General features: G+C 36.3%; 1 protein-coding gene across 6 annotated transcripts in view; it reads right to left on the minus strand.

Annotated features, from left to right (window-relative positions):
- The window catches only part of TINAG (tubulointerstitial nephritis antigen), a 75,712-nt gene extending 51,655 nt beyond the window's left edge, over positions 1 to 24,057 (minus strand). The window contains exons 1-5 of one of the 6 annotated variants that reach the window (XM_045572984.1): positions 23,907 to 24,057; positions 22,993 to 23,286; positions 14,642 to 14,705; positions 14,184 to 14,273; positions 10,959 to 11,073 (exon numbers count right to left, since the gene is read on the minus strand). In XM_045572984.1, coding sequence (XP_045428940.1) covers positions 10,959 to 11,073; positions 14,184 to 14,273; positions 14,642 to 14,705; positions 22,993 to 23,278 — 555 coding nt within the window. In that variant the 5' untranslated portion in view covers positions 23,279 to 23,286; positions 23,907 to 24,057. Of the gene's footprint in view, positions 1 to 10,958; positions 11,074 to 14,183; positions 14,274 to 14,641; positions 14,706 to 22,992; positions 23,457 to 23,777; positions 23,848 to 23,906 lie in introns of those variants that run through there. The other 5 variants (XM_045572987.1, XM_045572985.1, XM_045572982.1 and 2 more) reach the window with 5 other exon arrangements.
- Positions 24,058 to 24,632: the final 575 nt, after the last annotated feature.

Consider the following 24,632-nt stretch of genomic DNA (forward strand, 5'->3'; position numbering starts at 1 on the left):
CAAGCAGATCAGTTATCAGTGATAGAGACAGGGACCACATTAACATAACTTTTATTAGAGCATATGGTCATAAATTATTCTATTTTATTGTTAGTTATTTCTATTAATCTCTTGTTATGCCTAATTTATAAATTTTATTGTAGGTATAGTCATAGTTTCAGGCATCTACTGAGGTTAGTAGAACATATTCCCCCTGGGTAAAGGGGGACTATTGTATACAATCCTCATACCTCCCAATTTTATTATTGGCTTGTAATAGGCTTTTAAGCATTTATAATTCTAAGTTGCCTCAAGTTTCAAAAAAAAAATAGGTGTAAGTTATTTTGATTTATCACTTCATTAAATCTCTATTTAATAACAGCTAAAATCTCTGTTGAAACAATGAAGTTATAAACATTATTTCAAATATACTTCAGCAGGATCTAGTAATTTAGAATTTGACTGCCACATTCTAAAGCCTACCAGAGAGCTTTGTGAATGAGAGGTATTCAATATATACCTGATAATAATAAGAAGATACCTACCTATCTATCTAGTAGATTTCATCTCTATAAAAAAAAAATAGTTTTCCTTTATGGGCACATTAAGCTAAATAATAATACCAGCATGCATTTTTTCTTTTATGAATTATTGTTCAAAAATAAAATTACTAATCATTCTCAATACACTAAGGCAATAGAGAAATAATAAGCAAAATAATATTTTTATTTAAAACATTTTACCAACCCACTAAGCCAGATCAACTCATGAAGATCACCTATTAGATCTTTGAAGATTTTTTACTACTTATTTAGTATTTCTTTTCCTAAAAAATAAGCCCATACAATTTGAGGCCCAATGGGCATATATTACCTTGCAATGTTATTTTCCTTATGATATCAGATAAATCTCATATAATGAACACAGAGGAAATTTTATATATCATATATTTGCTATGTTTACATTAAATTATTACATAATTTCTCTGCATAGTGAATTGTTTTATGAGCTTATAAACAAAGGTAAGTGTTACAGAATAACAGCTTTCAGGAACTGGTAATAGAAGTCTAGCTTCAATGAATGATATGTTTGTTTGTTTGCTCTTTTGTCAAAGGATAGAATGAAGAGTTTCAGCTGGTAGTGAAAAAAATTATAAATGACAGTATATGTAAGTAGATAATATATTTTCACAAAAATCACTCTATTACATAAGGGGTATCTTAATTTTTTAATTATAATGTTGAAAAATCTTCAATTGTAATCTAATTACAAATCCAAGTGAACAGTAATCAAATTTGAGTTTAAATTTGAACAGTTTCCCTACTTCAATATTTGCCTTTAGAAATTAGTGATTAAAGATATTGTGAACAAATAGAAAAGCTAAATTCAATGTTTTAACACTGGAGAACTATTTACAGTAATTCCTGTGTTTAATTCAATCAAAATATCCGAATGAGTAATGGAAACAAACAGAGAGCAGCCTGAGAACAAACTAATCAAATTCAGGACATTCCAGAAGCTCTTACTATGAGCCCATATCTACACAGTATTGACTATATGAGTCATTCCCTGTATCTCTAATTGCACTTCCCCCACTGAAATTTGGATAATCAAGAGTGGCCAGAGGATCAAAAGTCAACAGGGAACATCATTCTGTTCTAACCTTCACAATCCAAAGCCATGCATACCAAGAAATTTCTTCTAAACTATTTGATGTTGGAGAGGAAAGGGCTAATTTTCTGGTTGTTAATGGCAAAATGAATTTTTCATCTTTAACAGTAGTTGCCTTCTAGAAGAGTTGTGCTTTGATATTTCTCAAGTTTCTATTTATAGAGTAATTTTAAGTGATTTACTTCTTATAAATATCAACATTCAGGGATTGTATATAGCAGGTAGTGCTAGTTCCCCAGTCCTCCCCCTTCATATGTTTTCCTTTCATTCAGAGCAATAACAATTTTATTTTCATGCATGAAATCTTAGAAAAGTGACTCCATTTTCTAGCCCCCCTTGGCTTCTAGGTGTGGCCACATTACTAACTTCTGGCCAATAGGATATAATATCAAGTGCTATTGGAAGTGTCTTAGAACTTTCCTTAACAGACATCTGGATCTTTACTTTTACAACTTTTTATTTATTTTTTGTGGTTTTGTTTGTTTGTTTTTCTTTGTTTTACTGCTGGTAAGAAGTTGGGTATTGTAGATAAGCACAGAGCAGCCTTCCTAAACCATTATATAGCCTTGATTATGAAGGCTCTGGAAAATGGAACAAGAGGGAAGAAGCTTGGGTATCCAATACCGAAAAATGTAATTTCAATGGAGGACTCCCACCTCCAGATTTACTGGTAAGAGATCAATTTCTATGTCACTTAAGCCCCTATAATTTTGGATATTTGCCACTCTCAGATGAGCCTAATCATAACTAAAACAGCACATAACTGATGTGAAAGCTGCAGGGTAACACTATAGTCACTGAATCCAACACATCCTCAAACATAAGAATATTCCAATTTTAGAGGGTAGAAAGTGAAGAAAATATTCATTTAGAAATTGGTGAACAATGATATTCCCTAAAATGTGTTTGTTTTAATACTGGTTTTGAGTTATTGTAATCAATAATTCCAAAAATAGGGAGTTAATTAACCCAACAGTTTTAAGAAACACTGGTTTTGAAAATTAAATAAATTTTGTCTTCACTTTAATATGTTCTTTTAAATATAGAAGTTTTAGAGAGGAAGGAGAGGGTGAGAGAGAGAGAAAAACATCCATGATGAGAGAGAATCATGAATTGGCTGCCTCCTGCATGCAGGTATGTGCCCCTAACCAGGAATCGAAACCGGGACTTTTTAGTCCACAGGTTGATGCTCTATCCAAACCAGCTAGGGCTGTAATATGTTTTATAAACTAAGATGATTAGGCTCATCTGAGAGTGGCAAAGAATTTTATTTCACACCATCCAATGCAAAGTATTTTATTTCACACCATTCTTATGGTGAAGCAGATCAAAGTATTTCCTGGAATAAACTTTGAGAAGAACTAGAGAGACCAAAGTTTGGGGACGCCAGAGAGTAGGCCTCTGCAATATCAACACAACAAATTGCCTCTGAAGTCTACTTTTTAACAGCTCCAAATATTTGTTGCTAGAGAGGGAAAATATAATTTTCACCTTTTTAAAAAATGTATCTTGTGGTGACCAATTCAGCCCCATGGTGTTGCTCATGTCATATTCAATTACACTACTGTGTTATGCATCAGACTGAGACTAATATAGAAAAGTAAAACAGAAAACTCAGAAACTGATTTGAGAGATAAGACATTCATTCTGCCACATGTTCAGCTGAATAACAAGTGAGGCTGGGTATATATAGTTTATAAAATTTACTGAAGGATTTGGGATTCCATTCTGAGAAGGAAGGTAGAAAGACAAGACAGATTTGAGAAGACATGAATAATCCTTTCATGCTCTTTCAATTAAGACAGCAAGAACTGACATCCTACTGTGTCTCTCACCTTTTGCCTACACAGTGAGATGATTCTGAGATGAACAGACAGAAATATATTCTTTAAGAGGCTCCACCATGACATCTAGTCATGTCTTTGAACTGCAGCATCATGGAATAAACTACTTTACTTTATAAAACTACTAGAGGCCCGGTGCACAAAATTTGTGTATGAAGCCCAGCGGGTGGGGAATCCCTCAACCCGGCCTGCACTCTCTCCAATCTGGGACCTGTAGAGGGATGTCCAACTACCTGTTTAAGCCTAATCCTGGCTTAAACAGGCAGTAGGATATTCCTCTCACAATCCAGGACTGCTGGCTCCCAACTGCTCACCTGACTGCCTTCCTGATTGCCCCTAACTGCTTCTGCCTGCCAGCCTGATCACCTCCTAACCACTCCCATGCCAACCTGATTGATGTCTAATTGCTTCCCTGACAGCCTGTTTGCCCCCAACTTCCCTCCTCTGCCAGCCTGATCACCCCTAACTGCCCTCCTATGCAGGGTTGATTGCCTCCAACTGCCCTTCCTTGCCCTCCTCTGCTGGCCATCTTGTGGTGGCCATCTTGTGTCCACATAGAGGCAGGATCTTTGACCACATGGGGCAGCTATTTTGTATTTGAGTGATGCTCAATCTGCATATTACTCTTTTATTACACAGGATAGAAGCCTGGTGCATGGGTGGGGGCCAGCTGGTTTGCCCTGAAGGGTGGGGCTTCCCTTGGGGCATGGGGCAGATCAGGGTGGGGCTTCCCTTGGGGCATGGGGCAGCTTGAGTGAGGGGCCTGTGGCAGTTTGAAGGCCAGTTACGTCCCCTGGTGACCCAAATGGAGGCTCTAGTATCTGGAATTTATTTACCTTCTATAAGTGAAGCTTTATAGCCTAGAGCAGAGCCAAGCCTCCTGTTTGCTCTGTGGCCGGCAGCCATTTCTGTTTGGATTTGTTTACCTTCTGTAATTGAAACTTTGTAGCCTTGAATGGAGGCTTAGGCCAGTAAGGGCAGGTGGAAAGCTTGGCTTCCTAAATTGCCTGGGAAAACCAAGCCTCCCTCCTGCTCTCTGTGGCTGTAGCCATCTTGGTTGGATTTGCATACTCACTCTGATTGGTTGGTGGGTGTGGCTGGTGGGCGTGACTTGTGGTATAGTGGAGTGGTGGTTAATTTGCATGTTACTCTTTTATTAGGTAGAATTACAAAAGCTTGATGTTATTTGCCTTATGTATGTGGGAACTAGATATTAATTTTATTCAATATTTGTAAATAAAATTAATGTCTAAAGTGTAACAATATAACTGTGTTTTCTCACTTCCAGTGTTCTAGTTTCTACAGAGGCTTTTGTTTACATAGGTGACAAACATTATTAGAATGAAGTGGAAGATGTTTGTTGAGGCAGAATTATTCCTAATCAAATTAAAATTTCAACATCCTATGAAGGGTGAAAACTAAACTTGGTGATAATTTACTTTGACTTTCTCCAAAGGTGCTTCTCATCCCTCAGTTTTTGCTATCATTGAAGAGTATTTGAGAAAGATAAAAACAGTTTGTCCTGTTAAAACTAAAGATTAGAGAAATAAATAGTCAAATATGACGTTATCTAACAATAATAACATATTGAGCTCATTAAATAAATTTTTATTTCTAATCTCAATGCTCAATGGCTTCAAAAGTTATTATTGTATATAATACATAAATATGATTTTACTTTAACTTCCAACAAACTATTTAAAAATATATTATTTTTCCTTTGTAAGTAATGTCAACTAACCCACTAAAGTCCTTTATGTTGGCTGAGGGAGGAAAGATGTATCAGTAAGATATGAGGTTGACAAGTGATTTTAGAACATTTTTACATAGATAAATCTCATACCATATAATATAGTACAGCTACAGGTTTTAATAGTGTCCAGATAGCTTCTTAATGTTTTAATAGTATAAAAACCACTTATCTGTAATAGCTTTTGTTAATTTTTATTGTTCTCTCTGGGGATTCAGCAACAATAAAACTATTTAAAAGGTCTTTTTAACAGCTCAGTATAAAAATAAACCCTTAATTTTACCATTTCTGTTGAAAAATAGTAGTTTTCATTCAAATGTTCATAATATTTATAATAGAATATAACACACTAAAACTTTTTGAAGTTATTTCTCAAATTCAAAAGCACCTGAGCCCTGGCTGGTGTGGCTCAATTGGTTGGGCATCATCCCATGCACCAAAAGGTTTCTAGTTCAATTCCCAGTAGGAGCCACACAGGAGGCAGCTGATGGATGTTTCAGTCTCACATCAATGCTTCTCTCTCTCTCTCTCTCTCTCTCTCTCTCTCTCTCTCTCTCTCTCCCCCCCCCCCGACTTTTCTCTCTGTGTCTCCCTTCCTTCCTTTCTTGCTCTAAAATTTAATAATTAAAAAAGCACTTGAATATTGTCTGCAAAAACAATCAAGTATAGATTGATTAGATTTGCTTTGATATTATTTGCTTTTATTTGGAGGCATAGAACTTTGGGTTTACCAGAAATATGTAAACTCTATCAGGGCTGATAAATCCAGAACTACACTGTTCTTTATGAAGTAAAATGTTCCAAATGATGAAACTGTGGATCATTTAATCCTTAGAGAATTTACCTATTTTAGAACTATGTATTCTTCTAAGGTTAATCCAAGAAAGAATTATTTATATATTATATAATATTTCCTTAGTGCTTTACTACTAAGTACTGTGCCGAGCGCTTCTCATTCAGAGTTTCATGGAATTCTTACCATCATAAGAGTTAGGAACTACTGCTATCACCATTTCACAGAGGAGGAAACTGAGGCAATAACTGAAGGAGCCAGACTGAGACTCAAGCACAGTGGCTGTACAGTATATGGAATGGTGCCACACAGGTATACGCACTGGCCTATACCTGTCTATTAACTTCCTTCAACTATGATATGTCTCAAGAAGACTTCCATTCATGCCAGTTTTGCATATAGTCATAATAATTAGCTGACTCCATTGTTTTCTTTCTGAAAAACAGAGAGTATCCAATTCTATATGAATATACCTCTGCTCTCCCTAGCATTCTTATTTCAGTATTTTAGATTAAATGAGCATTTCCTAAAGTGTGTGCTATGGAGCCTAAACCTTAGGGAATATTAATAATTATTATGCACATCCAAACAAAAAAGCAATAAGGTTCCATGATCTCATGAATTTAGGAAACACTAGGTTAAAAAAAATGTTGGAATAAGGGTTCTCAGTGTGTTCAACATACTAATGAATAATGTGAATCTCCAGAAGGAAGATATAGTGATAAGCCTGCTTTGCACCATAAGAAGACAAAAGGCTCAGTGAGCAGAATTTGAAGTTCTTGTGGGGAGCTATCCTTCTGCAGGCCTACTCCCAGTCAATGCCTTTGTGAGTCTATCCATTCAACAATCAAAGTTTCAATGGACTGGCATAGAATGCTGACTCATTCCATTGTTCTTAACATTTACAATGTAGACAATGTCAAATAGAGCTGTACAATCAATCCATGCCTTTGAAAAATATCAAGATAATGATTTCAGGAAAAATTTAAGCATGAATTGATCAGCCAAATTTGTTGACCTGATATGAGACATAACCCTAAAGTGGGTGAAGGATCTTCTGTACACAGCAAGAAGCTATGTGGTCTAGGTAGGGTCCCTCTAGGGCAGTGGGTTTCAACCTTTTTAATGCCACTACCCTTTAATACAGTTCCTCATGTTGTGGTGACCCCCAACCATAAAATTATTTTCATTGCTACTTCATAACTGTAATTTGCTACTGTTATGAATCTAATGTAAATATCTGTTTTCCGATGGTCTTAGGCTCTAAAATAGTGGTTCTCAACCTGAGAACCACTAGTGGGGTCGCCTAAGATCAGAAAACACAGATATTTACATTACCATTTTATTAACAGTAGCAAATTACAGTTAGAAAATAGCAACGAAAGTAATTTTATGGTTGGGGGTCACCACAACATGAGGAACTGTATTAAAGGGTAGTGGCATTAAAAAGATTGAGAACTACTGCTATAGGGCTTTTTTCTTTCCCCTTTTCTACTTTTTTTTTTTTTTCATCTATTCTGCTTACATCCAGAGAAAACAGTGAAGCATCCATCTGATATAAAAACTGCTGTTTGAAATTTTAACCCTGTTAATTGGTCTCTATAAATTATTGCTTGCTAAGACTACTCCCACTTTAGCAAGGCCATTAACCCTTCCCCAGACAAGGTTATCAGTGCTGGCACCAGGCTAGGCCTCTGATTGAGGTCTCAAAGCCCAGCATGTACAGGCTCTTTAAGAACTTGCAACTTGGAACCACTTCGTATTTGGGAGACAAAGAAGGTAAAATCATATAAATAGGGAGAATTTCTGCATGTGGAAGCCCAGAATTTGAGAGACATTTTCCTCTGGACCTGCATGTAATAAATGTAACTCCATCTCTCTGGTATTGCTTTGTTCTTGTTCAGTTTTCTGTAACAGCAAGATTTCTATGCTTCTTTTTTATCTGCCCTCATTTAGGAATGACATCCAGGAAGGACTTCCCCAAATCCTTAAATTACCTGTTTCTGATCCACTACAATCAATATATTTCTATTCCTATTATTAATCATACTCTATAAAAATTCATTTCAATTCAACTAATTCCCATAGATCAAACAGACTTTCCATATGTATATTATTGTGGGACTCTTTGTACAACACCTATTGGTATTCCTCTTACTCATCCTCCGCAAACACATTCTGGGAAGAGTGACATAAGCCAAGGAATGAATCCAGGAAACCAGGCAGGAAACAGAAGAGCTTTCATGGGAACCAGGTATGACTCATGGCTTATCCTTCCCACCCAGCATTAAAAGAGAATTATATGAAACACAACTTGTATCTATGTAATATGGTCAAGGAAAGGGAGATGTTTTGGGGTGAGAAAGCAAAGGAGTTTCTCAGCAAATCATTACCACTATTGTCAACTGCTTATCCTAACTATGCATACTGACCATCTTATGTTGAAAATGGTATAAAAATTTGAAGAAAAGTTGGGGGTGGAGGGAAGTTATTTAAAATCATACAAAAATAATTCACTTTCAATTTACTCAGAGGCAATTTGATATATTGATGATATTTTATGTTTAATCACCAAGCTAAGGATTAACCTATTTTTTAAAGCTTTTCCTGTGGTTACCAGTGTTCTTCCGTTCATATTAACCTCATGTTCTTCCTGGAAATACTTATTACACTTCTTATCATCTTATATCTTATCATCAGATATTAGGACACTGCCAACGCTTAAAGCTTTTGATAGTCCCTCAATCTTCAAAGTACTGTGCCCTAGAAATAAAAAGCTACTTCCTTACCTTACATCATAAGTGAGTAATAGTAATCTTACAGATCATTCAAATTTTCCTTATTGCTTTCCTGGAATTACTAGGCTAGTGTAGTACATTAATTTGTAGCATTAGGGAAGTTACATTCTTCCAAACTACTAATCCTTAAGGTTTTTCATTTAAGTAGCACCCCAGTTATATGCATAACCCATGCCATGGACACAGACAGCAGTGCGGTAAAGGCCTGGTTGGGGGGGGGCGGGGCGTAGAGTGTGGAGGAGAGTGGTGATATATATATACATACAGATATATATATATGTATATATATATATATCTATATTACTTTTATGCAAATAAATCTCTGCAGCCAATAATGATTTAGAGTTAAATTTCTTTTTCTAGGCTATGGTAAGAGGCAACTTAGGAAAGAAATGTACCTCATTTTCTCTAGAATATAAAATATTCCAAGTTGCAAAAATTAACACTTAAAAAGGAAATGTTATAAATAATATAGAGAAAAAGTATACAGACACAGTATGTGGGTGACTGGGGACCTCAATAAAAGCAGGGGGAAGAGCGAACCTTATAAAGATGAAATTTATTATTTTTCTAAATGATTCTTCTTCTTTTTTTTTCCAGATGAGGATAAAAATGGAAAGAAATAAAAGAGCCCGGGGGGCAGGGGGCCACCTCTTATAATCCATGACATGGTTAGGTCACTAAAATTAATGAATCTGAGACACATCTCTAAAGATTTGATACCTTACCAATTACAGGAAAAATCCAAAAATATAGCTAAGCTGATCATTTCATAAACTGAGCATCACTGGATCGAAGATTAAAAAGCTTTTTGCTATGTTGAACTTCAATGGGACAAAGTTCACTGATTCTACTGGAACTCTTCGGACTATTTTTAGGGCAGCTCTTTGAAGATGCCTTGGTTCTGTAATTTAAGTAATTTTTCGGTGGCTTCTCACTTTTCTCAATCTCAGTGTGACTTAACTGTTCTCGATCTCAATTTTCTTGTCTTTCCAATGTGGGTAATTATAGTACCCACTACATCAAGCCGCTGAGGGAATTAGATGAGATGATGTGTGAAAGTGCTTATAAGAGTGCTTAACACACGACTATTCAATAAATGGCAGCTATTACTATCTTTTCTGATACTTGTTATAATTTAGAAGGCCCTGCTAGCGGAATTTGAATTGAAATAACAACTCAGGGGATTACATCTCCCAAAAGCAAAGCGCATTAAATGTTTAATGAGAAACCTGTGGATTTACAATTTATCCAACAGCAAACAGCAGTCTCTGAGATGCTGAGAGTTTCCAGGCAACCAGGGCCTGGTTCCTTTACTGCACAGTGAAGAGGCAGCAGCCCACAGCCTGGGAGCCCAGCGCTGTCCTGGTTCAATCAACATCTCAACCGCAAAGTGTGTGTGCCTGAAAGACATCCCGTACCACAGGGTGGTAAAACTGTCGCTCTGGGAGTTAGAAATCTGTGACAATTATAGAGGTGGAAGCATACTTATGCAAGATACCCATTATCAGATGATAACACCTCTTAAAGATGTAATGGAAGATCAATACAATAGTACAAAACATAAGAGTGTTAGGAAAAGCAGAAATCTCAGGAAGTTTGCCAGGCAGAAGGCAAAATTTGAAGATGTGTTTTCAAGGGAAATGTTGAGGACTTTTGAGGAGAAACCTTTGTTAATCATCATAGCATACATAGCTGCTGTTACTGGCACTTATTCATCCTCACGTGATAATGGATAGATAGTTCAAGAGACAAATTCACAAAGTAACTATGTTTGTTTTTAAAAAGGAAATAAGGATAACTATTGCCTTTCTTAAGCACTGGGTCAATGACCAGCCAAAATTAGAAACATGACTTTCTGTGAAATCATTAGCAATGCAAATAAATGCACAGTTGCTCTTAGAGACAGGAGACTATATCTAACTGATATTACTAAACTTTAAATGAAATTTTGAGAAATGTAACCAACATTTTGGGAAAGGATTTTTATTTTTATGACAAAAATATAACTGAAAGCTCAGGACTCACTATTTTCATTATTTAAAGTAGCTTTAAATGCACATACAAATGCACCTGCATACACACACACACAGTCCAAGAGAATAAACAGAGTAAACACTTACTGTAATTTCATTCATGCTCAGAAGCTTCGGGCTGGGAGGCAAGGTGCCAAGACGATATTTGAAACCTTCTTCTAAAGTCATTCCCCAGAATTGACTATAGTTCTGGGCTGTCCATCTGCCTTACAAAGGAAAGAGAATAATATGTATAGGTTATATAATAACACTTTTATAAGTACATGTTCATTTATATTGCAGAAGTTATACAAATGCAAAGCTCACAAAATTACAACTATCATTGCAAGCTAGATTTATTTTTATATAAGTGATGCAATATTGCTTACTCTATTAGTGAAGTATTTGCTACAATCTTCCTAAATTAGGCATATTTCAATATGAGAAATCTAAGGCTGTAATAATATAGACTAAATTTAAGAATATAAAATATTTATAAACTGTATAGGGATTAAGTGGTAATAATAAGGCCAATATGTGCAGTTTTGAAAAAATGCCTTTAAATGCATTTTAGATAGAAGTTTGAATGTGCAAAACATATAGATTAAATACAGCAATCTATTCTATTTATAATTTAGATTTGAAAAGAAGTTGAACACATAAAAAGTAGTACCCATAAAAAATTGAGAAAATAGGTATTATTTAAAAGTTTATATCAATACCATAATAGTTTTGTTGAAATATTTTATTTAAATATTAAAATATTCTTTCATGTTAAGTGAGTTAATTTGTGTTAAGTGCTCAGTATTAGTTATTATTAGTAATTAATATTTATAATGATAAAAATTCAACTGATGTGAAGTTAAAATAAGAAAAGTGAATCTCTTTTTAGAGACATATTTGGTGCCATTACATAGAAAAATAAGCTTTGTTTTTGAGTTCTAATATTGATATTTGATGACAACAAAGATTTCTGAATGTTAGGAGATGAAAAATGAGAGAGATTAAAGTAATTTAATTATTGCTTGTTTGAATGATGTGAAAATTGAGGGCAATATATTTTAGTACTTAAATCTAAACTTTTTTCTGTTGTGTTTATTACCAAATTGTTTATAATGTGATAGGCTATTATGAATGATTGAAGATAAAACTCAATTTTCAATAATATGCTTAGCAAGTTAATGCTTTTCTTTTATAAGATCTGCCAGTTCATAAAACCTTAAGCAACTTTAAATCATAATTGTGAAGTGCAATTTCCATCACCCAAGGAATTTCAATAAGAAAACCTCCGACTATATTTGGTATCGCAGCATTATTTAAGAGACTAACAGAACAAGCCTTAGGCAAAATCACAACATCAGTAAAGTATGTTTTGGTGCCTTACACTAGTAGTTCCTATACATTCAGAGACATTGTGGACCATTTATTTAATCTCTAAGTTTAATGAACAGGGGTTAGTATTTTAAAAAATAAAATAGAATGAAGGAGAAATAATAGGAAATATTAGAATTTACTGCACACAATGAGTCTACAGGTAAGTACTGTTTATAAACATCTAGGGGTGTGTGTGTGTGTGTGTGTGTGTGAACTAGGTCACTGAGTTAAATGTATGTTTCTGGTTTTTTTGTTTGTTTTTAATATATTTTATTGATTTTTTATGGAGAGGAAGGGAGAAGGATAGACAGTCAGAAATATCGATGAGAGAGAAACACTGACCAGCTGCCTCCTGCACACCCCCTACCAGGAATGTGCCCGCAACCAATGTACATGCCCTTGACCAGAATCGAACCTGGGACCTTTCAGTCCACAGGCAGAACAGATATATAGACTAATGGAACAGAACAGAACCCAGAAATCAACCCAAGAGCATACAATGGAGTCAAGATAATCTCGTCAATAAAGGTGCTGGGAAAATTGGTCAGATACATGCAAAAAAATGAAATTAGATCACCAACTTACACTATACTTAAAAATAAACTAAAAATGGTTAAAGGACTTAAATGTAAGATGGGAAACCATAAAAATCTTAGACGATTCCATGGGCAGCAAAATATCAGACATATGTCATAGCAATATCTTTACCAATACAGCTCCTAGGGCAATGGAAACCAAGGAGAAAATAACAAATGAGACTACATCAAAATAAAAAGCTTCTGCACAGTAAAGTAAACCATCAACAAAACTAAAAGAAAGCCCACTGCATGAGAGAACATATTTGCCAATGCTATCTCAAATAAGAGTTTAATCTTCAAAATTTAAAGGGAACAGGTACAACTTAACAAAAGGAAGATAACCAAATAAAAAAAAAAAATGGGCAAGAGACATGAAAACATGCTCAAAGTCACTAATGATCCAAGAAATGCAAATCAAAACAAAGAGGTACCACCTCACACCTGTCATAATGGCTATCATCAACAAATCAACAAACCACAAGTGCTGGAGAGGATGTGGAAAAAAAGGGGTATATAGAGATTTGATCAGTGGCAGTGGAGAAATCCCAAGATAGACACCGACCAGCCTATTCCTCTTCCTTTCAGTTCCATAAAGGAAGCTGATGTTAGCACCTACTTCTTAATTTCCTCTTTGTAAGTGGAAAAGCAACCTAATTTATTAATCTTTCGAAAAGCATCAAACAGTTATTTCCTATGTGTGTCAGTCAGCCCTATCTTTCATTTTAGTAAGAAGGCTCAATCTTTCTTTTGACTCAACTGTAAGTGAAATAGACTAGATATCAGCAGGTCAGTGAAACTGTCTGTATGGATTATTTGGGGATCATCAAGATATAGCCCTGTCCAGTGTGGTTTAGTGAAAAGAGCATTGGCCCCCACAAAATGGTCTGGGGTTCAATTCCTGGTCAAAGGCATATACCTGGGTTGCAAGTTCAATCCCTAATCCTGGTTAGGGTTCATGCAGAAGACAACCAATAGATGTGTCTCTTTCACATTGATTTTTTTTTTCTCTCTTCCTCTCCTACTCTCCCTCTCTCTCCTCCCTCCACTCTCTAAAAGCAATGGGAAAAAAACATCCTCAGGTGAGAATTTAAAATAAAAAAGATCTAATACTGCCTTCATAAGGCTAGACTTCCCAGGAGAGCACCCTGCTCCTTTCTACACAATTTAAAACCATGCACTATATTTCTTTTTTGTATATTTTAATTTTTAATTACTTAATACTTCCTTATATGCATCCCAATTTTACATGCCTTTCAACTTCTCTTCCCATTTCTTTCTTTTGAAATGACTATTTTTAGAAATAAATAATAGAAAACACATTGCCTGTAATCTGAAATGTTACTGGGAGTACCAAAAGCCTATAAAGCAAGATTTCACTCACCCATAGTCTCCATTATTGACATGTTCAATTAACTCTGGTTCCATGAGGCATACATGCTGGGAACATTTCCATTGCTGTCCTGAACATGTGCTGCAAAGATATAAAAGTTACAAAGGCGGCCTGACCTTTATGGAGTCCGTTTACAAAATTAGTAACCAGAGTTCTTAAGGCCTAAAACATAGCAAAATGTTTATAATTAAGAGATATATAATGCAGGCCTGCTGTATTATGAAGGCCCACTGTCATGAACATCGAACTCAAGCAATACAAAATATATTCATGATTAGAATTTTTAACATTCATTAAAATTAAATATGCTTATACAAACTATGGTAGATATGTGATATCTTATTATTTATGATTCTTTCTAGATAGAACATAATTTTGTTTCACAGATGTTCCTTTTATTTGAAGAAACGCACAGTAGAATTCAGTTCAGTGCCACTTAAATCCATTACCAGGAGTTGCAGTTTTCTTTAATTGCTGATCCTTCTTCATAATGTCGACCATCTCTGAGACAACCTGTCAAAATAATGTAAACAAACGAAAATTCTAAATTGAGCAATAAAGTGCCTCCACACAACAGGTAATCTACAATTGTGTTTAGTTTTTCAATTATGCAAAAATATGTGGTGCTAACCTGATGGTAATTCACATCTGGTTTGTGTCAAGTTTTATGTATCAAATTCTTCTGGGCTTACTCCAGGAGCTTTTATCTTTATACAGCATATTATATTCCAACAGAGAGGATTTGTGAAGCTTGGAAACTAGATTATCAAGCTTGGAAGCTAATCACTAACCACACTAAAAAAAACAACAATACTATGTCTTAATAGGTAAGCAATAAAAGTGCTTAAATAGACTTATGCCATTTCTCATTTTTAAAGATGTAAGTCTCATGTAAATGTGACTAATTGCATGTGACTAGAGTAAGAAGCTCAAAGTTTTGTACAAAATGTAAAACTATTTCATTGAATTCACCTGACCGAAAAAAAAAAAAAATTCTATTTTTTCTTTAAGATTTAGATCAGGAGAAAATTTCATGAAACCAATAAGAGTGCTGCTATTTATGTTTCAAATCCACTGGAGTTTTTTTTTGTTTTGTTTTGTTTGTTTGTTTGTTTTTCTTGTTAGCTACTTGCTAGCTAGTTTACTAGCATATATAAACTACTCAAAAGAGATTAATGGGGAACTATCATCATATAAAAACCACCATTAAGATATTGTGAAAATAGTACCCTGGTTATATATAAAATCTCTTTTGAGAAAATCCTATGTAATAAAATCCTAATATGAAAATCAACTGAATGTCAGAACAATCAGTGGAAAGACCAGTCACTATGATGTGCACTGACCACCAGGGGGCAGACGCTCAATGCCAGAGCTGCCCCCAGCCCGCAGGTCCCAGGTCAGTCAAAATGGTTGACAGTTGCTACCCCTCCTCCCCCCATCACCTCACCAGTTGCCCCACAGAGGGAGGCAACTGGCAGCAGCAAGGCAATCAGGGGATGAGACTGGCAAGTAGGTGGCATCAGGCTGGCCAAGGTGGGTGCCAGTGCCCCCCCGCCCCGATCACCCCACCAGTTGATTGCCAGCCAGGCCTAGGAAACCTACTTGTGCATGAATTTCATGCACCAAACCTCTAGTAATTTATACAAATTTAAAATTCATGCTTTCTTAGCAAAGCAGCAAAAATCAAACTACTTCACACATAAAAACTTTTTGACAGAAACATGTCATTAATAGATCACATCAATGGCCCCTAATTAAACAAAATGAATTTTAACTTTTTAGTCATCCAATCTTAGGGGAAAATCTACATGTTTAGAAAACATTTTAATGTCTGTTATAACTACCAGCCATAATATCACCAGAGCCACTTATGAAAATAACTATCCTCTATTTTTTTTTCTTCAAAAAGTTGTTTTGTAGGAAACATTTCACAACTGCCATTCATCAGTATAGATTGTGTTTTCACAGCCCAATATTTTGCTTAAGGAAAGAATCTAAAATCTCTGTATAAAGACATCCATTCACTTCTTTCCCATGGATTTTTGGCCTTTCATAATATAGGGAAGGAAACCACTCTGTCCTGGTTTCTTGATATAGCAAAGAAGAGGAGAAAGATTCAACTTTAAATTAAATTCAAAGTTTTAATTGTTACCCACAATTATACACTTTTAATAAGTGAATGTACACTATGTTTTTAACTTAAAAGGATCCTAAAACTTTCTATTATCTAGGAGCAACAGAAAATTCATGCAATGATTCACATTAATTCAAAGTCAAGGGAAGTACTTCTCGGATAAGTTTTATAGGAAGAATGGGTGGTTAACTCAAATATGATCTTTCACCATCCCCCAGGAATCTTACTTGTCCATCATACCAGTTATGTATTATAGAAAAAGGGAACAGTACTCATAAAGTTCCGAAGGGAGAACTTTACTGCATCAATTTAGAATAAAGCCAAATTTTTACAGTAACTTATAAGATCCTACCCAAAATGCCTCTGCCCACCTTACTCCCCTATCCTAGCTGGGGTTGGGTTCCCAGAAACGGACGGACTTGCATGATAGAATGGAGAAAAGTAAAGAGGCATAATTTAGAGGTAAAGCAAATGGAACATGGATTGAGTTTGGGGAATAAAAAAGAAGAGGAATCAATGGTGTTCCACTAGGATTTTGCCTTTAGCAATACAGGGACAGCGAAGTTGTTATTAAAGTAAGGAATAGGCTTGTGGCAAGAAATCCAAAGTTCTGCTTTGCCTGTTTTAGGTTTGAATTAAATCAAAGTTAGACATCCTATTGGAGAATGTCAAGTAGAGTAGTTGATGAAAATTCAGAGTAAAGTCAAGACTGAAGCATGAGTTTGAGATACAACAACATACATTATTTTTAAAGCCTTAATGTAAAATAAGAGCCCATTTGAAAGATTGTATATAGGTAGAGAAAGAGGTCCAGAATTGAGTTTTAAAACACTCCAGCCAACAAACATTCAGAAGAGGAAACTGGGAAGGAGTGGCCTATGAGGAGGTAGCAAATTCAGGAGGGAGTTTCATCTTGGAAAGCAAGAGAAGAAAGTATTTCAAACAAGCATAAGTGGTAAATTGTGTAGAATAGTGTGAGGAGGTCAAGAAAATTATACTAGACAACTGAATATTGTATTTAGTAATCTGAAAGGGTCAATAACCTTGCCAAGAGAGATTTCACTGAAGTAGCAGAAAATGAAATCTTGTAGGAATGGCTTGGTAAGAGAATTAGAAGTCAAGAAGCAAAATGTTTTGTTTGTTGATGTTGTTTTTATTTATTTTGGAAAAAGGAAATGGGAGAGTAGCTGTTCAAGGAAATGGAATAAAAGGTTTGTGGGTATTTTTTACAAAGTTGGGAGATACAAAGACATTTTTTTTTAAATTGATAGTTGATCAGGATGGAAGGAGGGAAATAATGTTTTATTAGAGAGAGTGGGACAGAAGGGAGAGATATAGAGAAGAAGGGGGAAGAAGGGGGAGAGGTAATTGCAAGGGTGAAGATCTTGAAAATAGTAACCTGAGTATGGGATTCAGAAGTCAAGAGGAGAAATCAACTCAAAGTGAGCAGTAACCCAGATGGAAGTAGGTTGGAAATTATGATGATAGAAAAATAAGACAATTCCTGGTGGCATTATTTTCACAGTGAAATATGTACAAAACACCACATAGTGAGTTAATTAAATTGGTTACACATATAGCATTTTGACACACACACAAAATAATGACTCCTGAAATTAAGGGAGACTTGCAACTTTAACAGCCACTAATATAAAATATTTGGAGAATGAAACAATTGGTCTATTATTGTGAGGAAAAATGATAATAAGATGTCTGTAATTTATTTTAAAACACTTCATCCTAATGTGTTATAATGCTATGAGGGTCTAAACTTCACATTAGGGAATGAAGTTACTGCTCTAATCAGGATTCCAGACCCCAGCAGTGGTCAATCTGAAAGGCCTGATTCCAGGGCAGCTGCTACAAGTGCCACCATTACTCTAGTATTGATGAATACTAGAGTGTCAGTATAATGAATGTCAGAAATGGGCTTTCATTGGTAAAACTAGTGGCTTGTTAATCAGCATAATGGATATAAATAATCAGCCCTTACTGGTTAAATTAATAGCATTCAATTTATGTAGATTACATAAAATATATTAAATTTACATTCTACTCCTATACCTCATCATTTATATGTATCTCTTAAGGTCAAAAGCCTGTACTCTTAGACTGGTTCCCTGTTATTGATCTCTAAAAGGTTGTTTCCGTCTACTGGTAGAAGGATTTCTCATTCTCTGACATCTACTATAAGGATAACAGAGTCCTACATCTGTAATATTATAACATGTGCTGCTAATTTTCACGCAAGGTAGATTTCAGAACATCTTAAAGGACGGTGGCTCATATAGCTTACAGAGGTTGTATCAATTGATTTATGTCTCCTTACCAACATATATTTTTGTGCCTTAGCTCAGTAGTCAGCAAACTGCGGTTCCTGAGCCACAAGCAGCTCTTTGGCACCTTGAGTTTTTAGCAAAGGCCAGATAAGGAGTACCCTAATTAAATTAGTAACAATGTACCTACTTATATAGTTTAAGTTTAAAAAATTTGGCTCTCAAAAGAAATTTCAATTGTTGTACTGTTGATATTTGGCTCTGTTGACTAATGAGTTTGCTGACCACTGCCCTAGCCAGTTAGTCTCAGTGTTAGTGTTTTCAGTGGTTGGTCAGGGTGAGTGCAGGAAGTAGCTAATCCATGTCTATCTCTCACATCAATGTCTGTCTCTCTCTCTCTTTCTCTCTCTCTCTCTCCCTCCCTCCCTTCCATGCTCTCTAAAAATCAATGGGAAAAAATTTTCTCCAGTGAGCATTAACAACAAAAACACATATATTTTTGTAAATATCAGTATGTATGACAGACAGCATTTCATCTGTGATTTATTTTAATTATAATGTGGTTAAGGTACTTATGAAGGAATAAATAACCCTCATCCAATTCAAATGTGTCAGTGACTTACACACTTTTTACCAACGTGAACATGCATTGGTTGTAATCAAATTAGCTTCAGTCTGCTCATAACAGATGGTATACTAGACTCTTTCCTGAAGATCTGCTACACCAAAAGATTCTGTCTGCAAAATCCACTCTGGTTCTATTCCAAACTCTATCACTTGTTTTCTGTAGTTGACATTTGAAATCCTCCAATTACTGGAAGTTACCATCAGAAAGGAGGAAAAAAACACAGAAGGAAGATATTTATGGATATGCCCTACTTCCAGTTTATACAAAAGCGATGTGATTTTTCAAAAATTCTCAAGATATTGTACATAGTTTTAAGTCACTGGTTTAAAATGAACTCCTAGAATAGGTATGGTACATAGAACTAGACAATACCATTTTACTAGATGACTGAAAAAAAACATTATTTAATAGATCACCAAATTAACAGCACATCTCAGAGGAAAGTGACTGTATACATGCAAAATTATATAATATACTATTGTATTTTCATTTTAATTTTGCACAGTTTTTCAATGTTGTGTAGGAATATTTTCTTTCAACCAGTTAGTTCCATAAGCAAGATAAAACAAAAGAAAAAAAATTACCTTCATGAGAGTAATTATAGTCTAATGTGAACTTTTTGCTACTAAATAAGATGATTAATTGCTTCCCTCCATAATGAATGCAATAAAAACTGTACCTACATAAATTCTACCCAAAACATGATCTTAAATTAAAGTCTTAGCAAAATTCTAGCTCTCAAGCAAAAATGAACATTGAAGAAACTGCAATTACTTTTCTAACGAGTCTCTATGTCCCAAATAAGAAAAACTCAAAAGTGCCGCAACTAATATATTATATATTAAACTCAGAACCCGTGAAGCCAACCTTATTCCTACTTAACCTCTTTCCCTGAGTTCTCAAACAAAATAAATTCTTAAATCTTTAATATGATCCATAAATGCTCTCATAATCTGACCTCTATTCATCTCGCTAACCCCATCTCATGTCAGCCTCAACCCTTTAGTAATCATTCCCAGAAATGATGGGTCTCCTTACAGTTCCTGAACAAAGCTCTTCAGTTTCAGATCTGAAACAGCCCTCAGTTTTGTTTTTGTTTTGTTTAAATATATTTTATTGATTTTTTTTTTACAGAGAGGAAGGGAGAGGCATTGAGAGTTAGAAACATTGATGAGAGAGAAACATCATCAGCTGCCTCCTGCACAGCCTCTACTGGGGATGTGTCCGCAATCAAGGTACATGCCCTTGACTGGAATCAATCAGGCTGGCATGGGAGTGGTTAGGAGATGATCAGGCTGGCAGGCAGAAGCGGTTAGGGGCAGTCAGGAAGGCAGGCAGGCAAGCAGTTGGGAGCCAGCAGTCCTGGATTGTGAGAGGGATGTCTGACTGCCCATTTAGGCCCGATCCTGGTGGGGTCCCAATTTGGAGAGGGTGCCTGCCAGCCTGATCAGCCCCTAACCACTCCCATGCCAGCCTGATTGATGTCTAAATGCTCCCCTGCCCGACTGTTTGCCCCCAACTTCCCACCTCTGCCAGCCTGATCACCCCTAATTGTCCTCCCCTGCAGGGTTGATCGCCTTCAACTGCCCTTCCTTGCAGGCCTGGTCCCTTTCATCTGCCCTCCCTTGCAGGCCTGGTACCTCCCAACTGCCCTCCCCTGCTGGCCATCTTATGGTGGCCATCTTGTGTCCACATAAGGGCAGGATATTTGACCACATGTGGGCAGACATCTTGTGTGTTGGAGTAATGGTCTATCTGCCTATTACTCTTTTATTAGATAGAATAGAGGCCCGGTGCACAGGGCCAGCTGGTTTGCCCTGAAGGGGTCCTGGATTAGGGTGAGGGTTCCCTTAGGGTGTAGGGTGGCCTGGGCAAGGGGCCTGTGGTGGTTTGTAGGCCAACCATGCCCCCTGAAGACCCAAGCCCTGGTATCTGGAATTTATTTACCTTCTACAATTGAAACTCTGTAGCCTAGAGCAGAGCCAAGCCTCCTATTTGCTCTGTGGCCAGCAGCCATTTCTGTTTGGATTTGTTTAACTTCTATTATTGAAACTTTGTAGCTTTGAGTGGAGACCTAGGCCAGCAAGGACAGGAAGAAAGCTTGGCTTCCTTCATTGCCTGGGAAACCCAAGTCTCACTACTGTTCTCTGTGGCTCTAGCCATCTTCATTGGGTTTATTTGCATACTCACTCTGATTGGCTGGCTGGTGTGGCTTGTGGGTATAGTGGAGTGATGGCTAATTTGCATAATACTCTTTTATTAGGTAGGATTTCCATAGAATTGACATTTATCTCAAGCCTTTGCCTTTATCAGCAAACAGTTCAGCAAATATTTATTTAATCCTAAAAAGTGGAAGATACTCTACTAGTAGGAGAATTAGTTATACATAAAAAATTACTCATTGAATGTCCTCACTGTGCCAGCAATGGCATTTAGTTCTGGGCAACAATGGAGAAGAAAAAGGCAAGATTTTACTCTTGTTGAAGTATCAGTCAAGTTGGAGTGTGTGTGTATAAAATATTTAACAAAGTCCCTGCACAATTGCAAATGGTGATAATGTCTCTGAAGGAAACATTTAGAGTGCTGTAAGAAACTATATCAGAATATAGCTAATATATAAAATTATATGTACATTTAGCCTGTGGGAGGGGGCAACAAAGGAAGACATTTAAGTTGAGACTTGAGGAATGCAGAGAAGGGATCTGATCTGAAGAACTGAGGGCTCACCCTAACTAGTGTGGATCAATGGATAGAGCGTTGGCCTGTGGACTGAAAGGTCCCAAGTTCGATTCCGGTCAAGGGCATGTACCTTGATTGCAGACACATCCCCAGTAGGGGCTGTGCAGGAGGCAGCTGATGGATATTTCTCTCTTTTACATGTACCCTATATGAAGCCCTCATTTGTTTTTAATAGTTTAAAAGTACCAGATTGGCCCTAGCCAGTTTTTCTCAGTGGTTAGAGCATCAGACTGCAGGCTGAAGGGTCTCAGGTTCAATTCTGGCCAAGGTTACATGCCCGGCTCCATCCCCAGTGGGAATGTGTGCAGAAGGCAGCCAATCAATGATTACTTCTCATCATTGATGTTTCTTTCTCTCTCTACCTCTTCCTTCCTCTCTGAAATCAAGAAATATATATATACAATTTTTTTAAAGTCCCAGATTGGCAAAACAAAACAAAAATATACATGAAAAAATCTACTTAGTATTAGGCAGGAAGGGTGGCTAATTTTATTTTGCTTTTGTGCTGGTTTTAATGGCATTGAAATAGCACAAATTCTAATGGTAAGAGGTCCTTTAATCCCATGAAATAATAAGTAAAATAGTACATGAATCTGCAGATGATTATGTGACTTTCATGAGATCCTCTAAGAGGTTACCTTCAAGAAATCTTGAGAGTCCTGTTGAAAATACAATTTACAAAGGAAGAAAAAAGTGTTTGCCATAACTTATGTAAGTTGAGTGTGCGTTCAAAACAGGATTCAGACCAGCATTCATGACCATCACACCAGAACTTTCTCAAAACTGTTAGTATGGTTCAGATACCCCACATATAAACCAAAGCACTTTAACAATCCAAAAAAAAATTATTTTAGTTATCACAATATTCATTCCTATTTTATCTTAGGAAAGAAGGGAGGGAAGGAAGGAAGGAGGAGAAGAGGAAGAGACAGATCTAGTTATAAACTAGCAGAATGCTTAAGCATATTACCAAAGCCTACCTTCTGGATACCAACCTTAAACACATTACCAAACACCTACCTTCTGAGTGAGGAGGCCATTCTTTCTCTTCATGGCAAAATGACTTGTAATCAGGACAGCAATCAGGAATGTCCCTTTCACAGAATTTATCACAGTAACACAGTGCATTCGCCTCATAGAACTGAGTGACACAGTCATCATCTCTGTCTTCACAACAACCAAAACTTCTACAGTACTGCCCTTTGAAAATGGCTCTTTTGAATCGAGTACCTTCCAAAACGGTGTGATTCCTTGTGAAAGCTCCTTCCTGGTCCACTTGTCTTTGAGATACGTACTGTCTCTCCATCCAAATTTCTGTAAGAAGAGAAGAGAAGATTAAGATCCTATACCGGGTCCACATTCTCTACAGCTCAGGTATGGCTCCCACTTTCTATTATATCCAGTATATAACTTCTTGGAGTTTCTTCTTGGAGCCTGGATTCTAATAAAGGCAACTCAGCCTGAATCCTGATACTGATCCTTCACTTGAACTGAGTATACTTCTTGTAGTTAAATATTAATCAAGAATTTAAATGTTTACTCAAGATGACGTAAGTGTTAGAAAGAGACCATTGTAATTCCTTTAAAGTTAAATATTTATATTTAATATCAAGTAAAAAAAAATCTTCATTATAAAAAAATAAATACATAGATGAAATATTGAATATTGCTTGTTTCCCCAAAAATGTAACTTCTTATATCAAAAACCTCTCTAGAATATGCATGGCCCAAATAATGACTGCAATAACCACTGTCACGGTATAGAAAATTCAAAAGTCAAAAACACAATTATTCATTTTACCTACTTGCATTGCAACAAAAATTCAGGCTCTCATGAGGTTGCCTGCTAGGATCTGTCATATCAATAATAGTTGTTCTAAATCATGCCCAGTCACACACTGGTTTGATTTCCCATCTGTACTTTATTTACCTACCAGAAACATGTTGATTTCAAGTTTAGAGGAGCCTAATTCAGCTAGAAATTCCCTGAGGGTGACAGTTCTCTCCACCGGAGTCCCTACTTGGCATCAATATGAGAACCTGCAGTACCTGGAAGGCAGTTAGAGTTCAGGAAAGTCAGTACTCTGTGCTAAGGAGCTGCAGGGGGGAGGAAACAGAAAAGAAAACTCAAAGGTCAAGATGTCCTTAGTGTTTCTGTAGACCTGCACATGTATAATGGGTTTTGCTAGACTGCATTTATTCATTAACTATGATAACTCCTTTTGGATTGGGGATAAGTAACCAGGAGACGATGATTCAGCAAGAGGAGTTGGATGGTCTAGTGGAAAGGGCTTATCTTGACAATCAGAAAACTTGGACTCTAGTCCCTGAGCCACTGTTTAATTGGCTTTATGACTTAGGATTCGAGATTTGCTTCCCTGTACTCAGGTATTTTCCTATAAAACCAGGGTTTTCCCCTTCAAAGCTAATTCCAACCCTTTAAGCTTGTTCCCTGACTTTGTTTCATAAATTATTGGACTCATACTTTTATCTTAATTGTTGTACTTTCTTCTGGCACCTTCCTTTTTTATCTTTTTTTGTTTCAATTTTACATCATCTTGGTGTCACTCTCCATAGTCGCCCTGCCTCTCCAGTCCAAAAGCTGCTGCCTCCACTTCCTTGTCATGCACTGGGAATCACTAAACTACACCAAAGTGCTG

The sequence above is a fragment of the Pipistrellus kuhlii genome, unplaced genomic scaffold (assembly GCF_014108245.1).
Source record: "Pipistrellus kuhlii isolate mPipKuh1 unplaced genomic scaffold, mPipKuh1.p scaffold_m20_p_5, whole genome shotgun sequence".
In the NCBI taxonomy this organism is placed as follows: Eukaryota; Metazoa; Chordata; class Mammalia; order Chiroptera; family Vespertilionidae; genus Pipistrellus; species Pipistrellus kuhlii.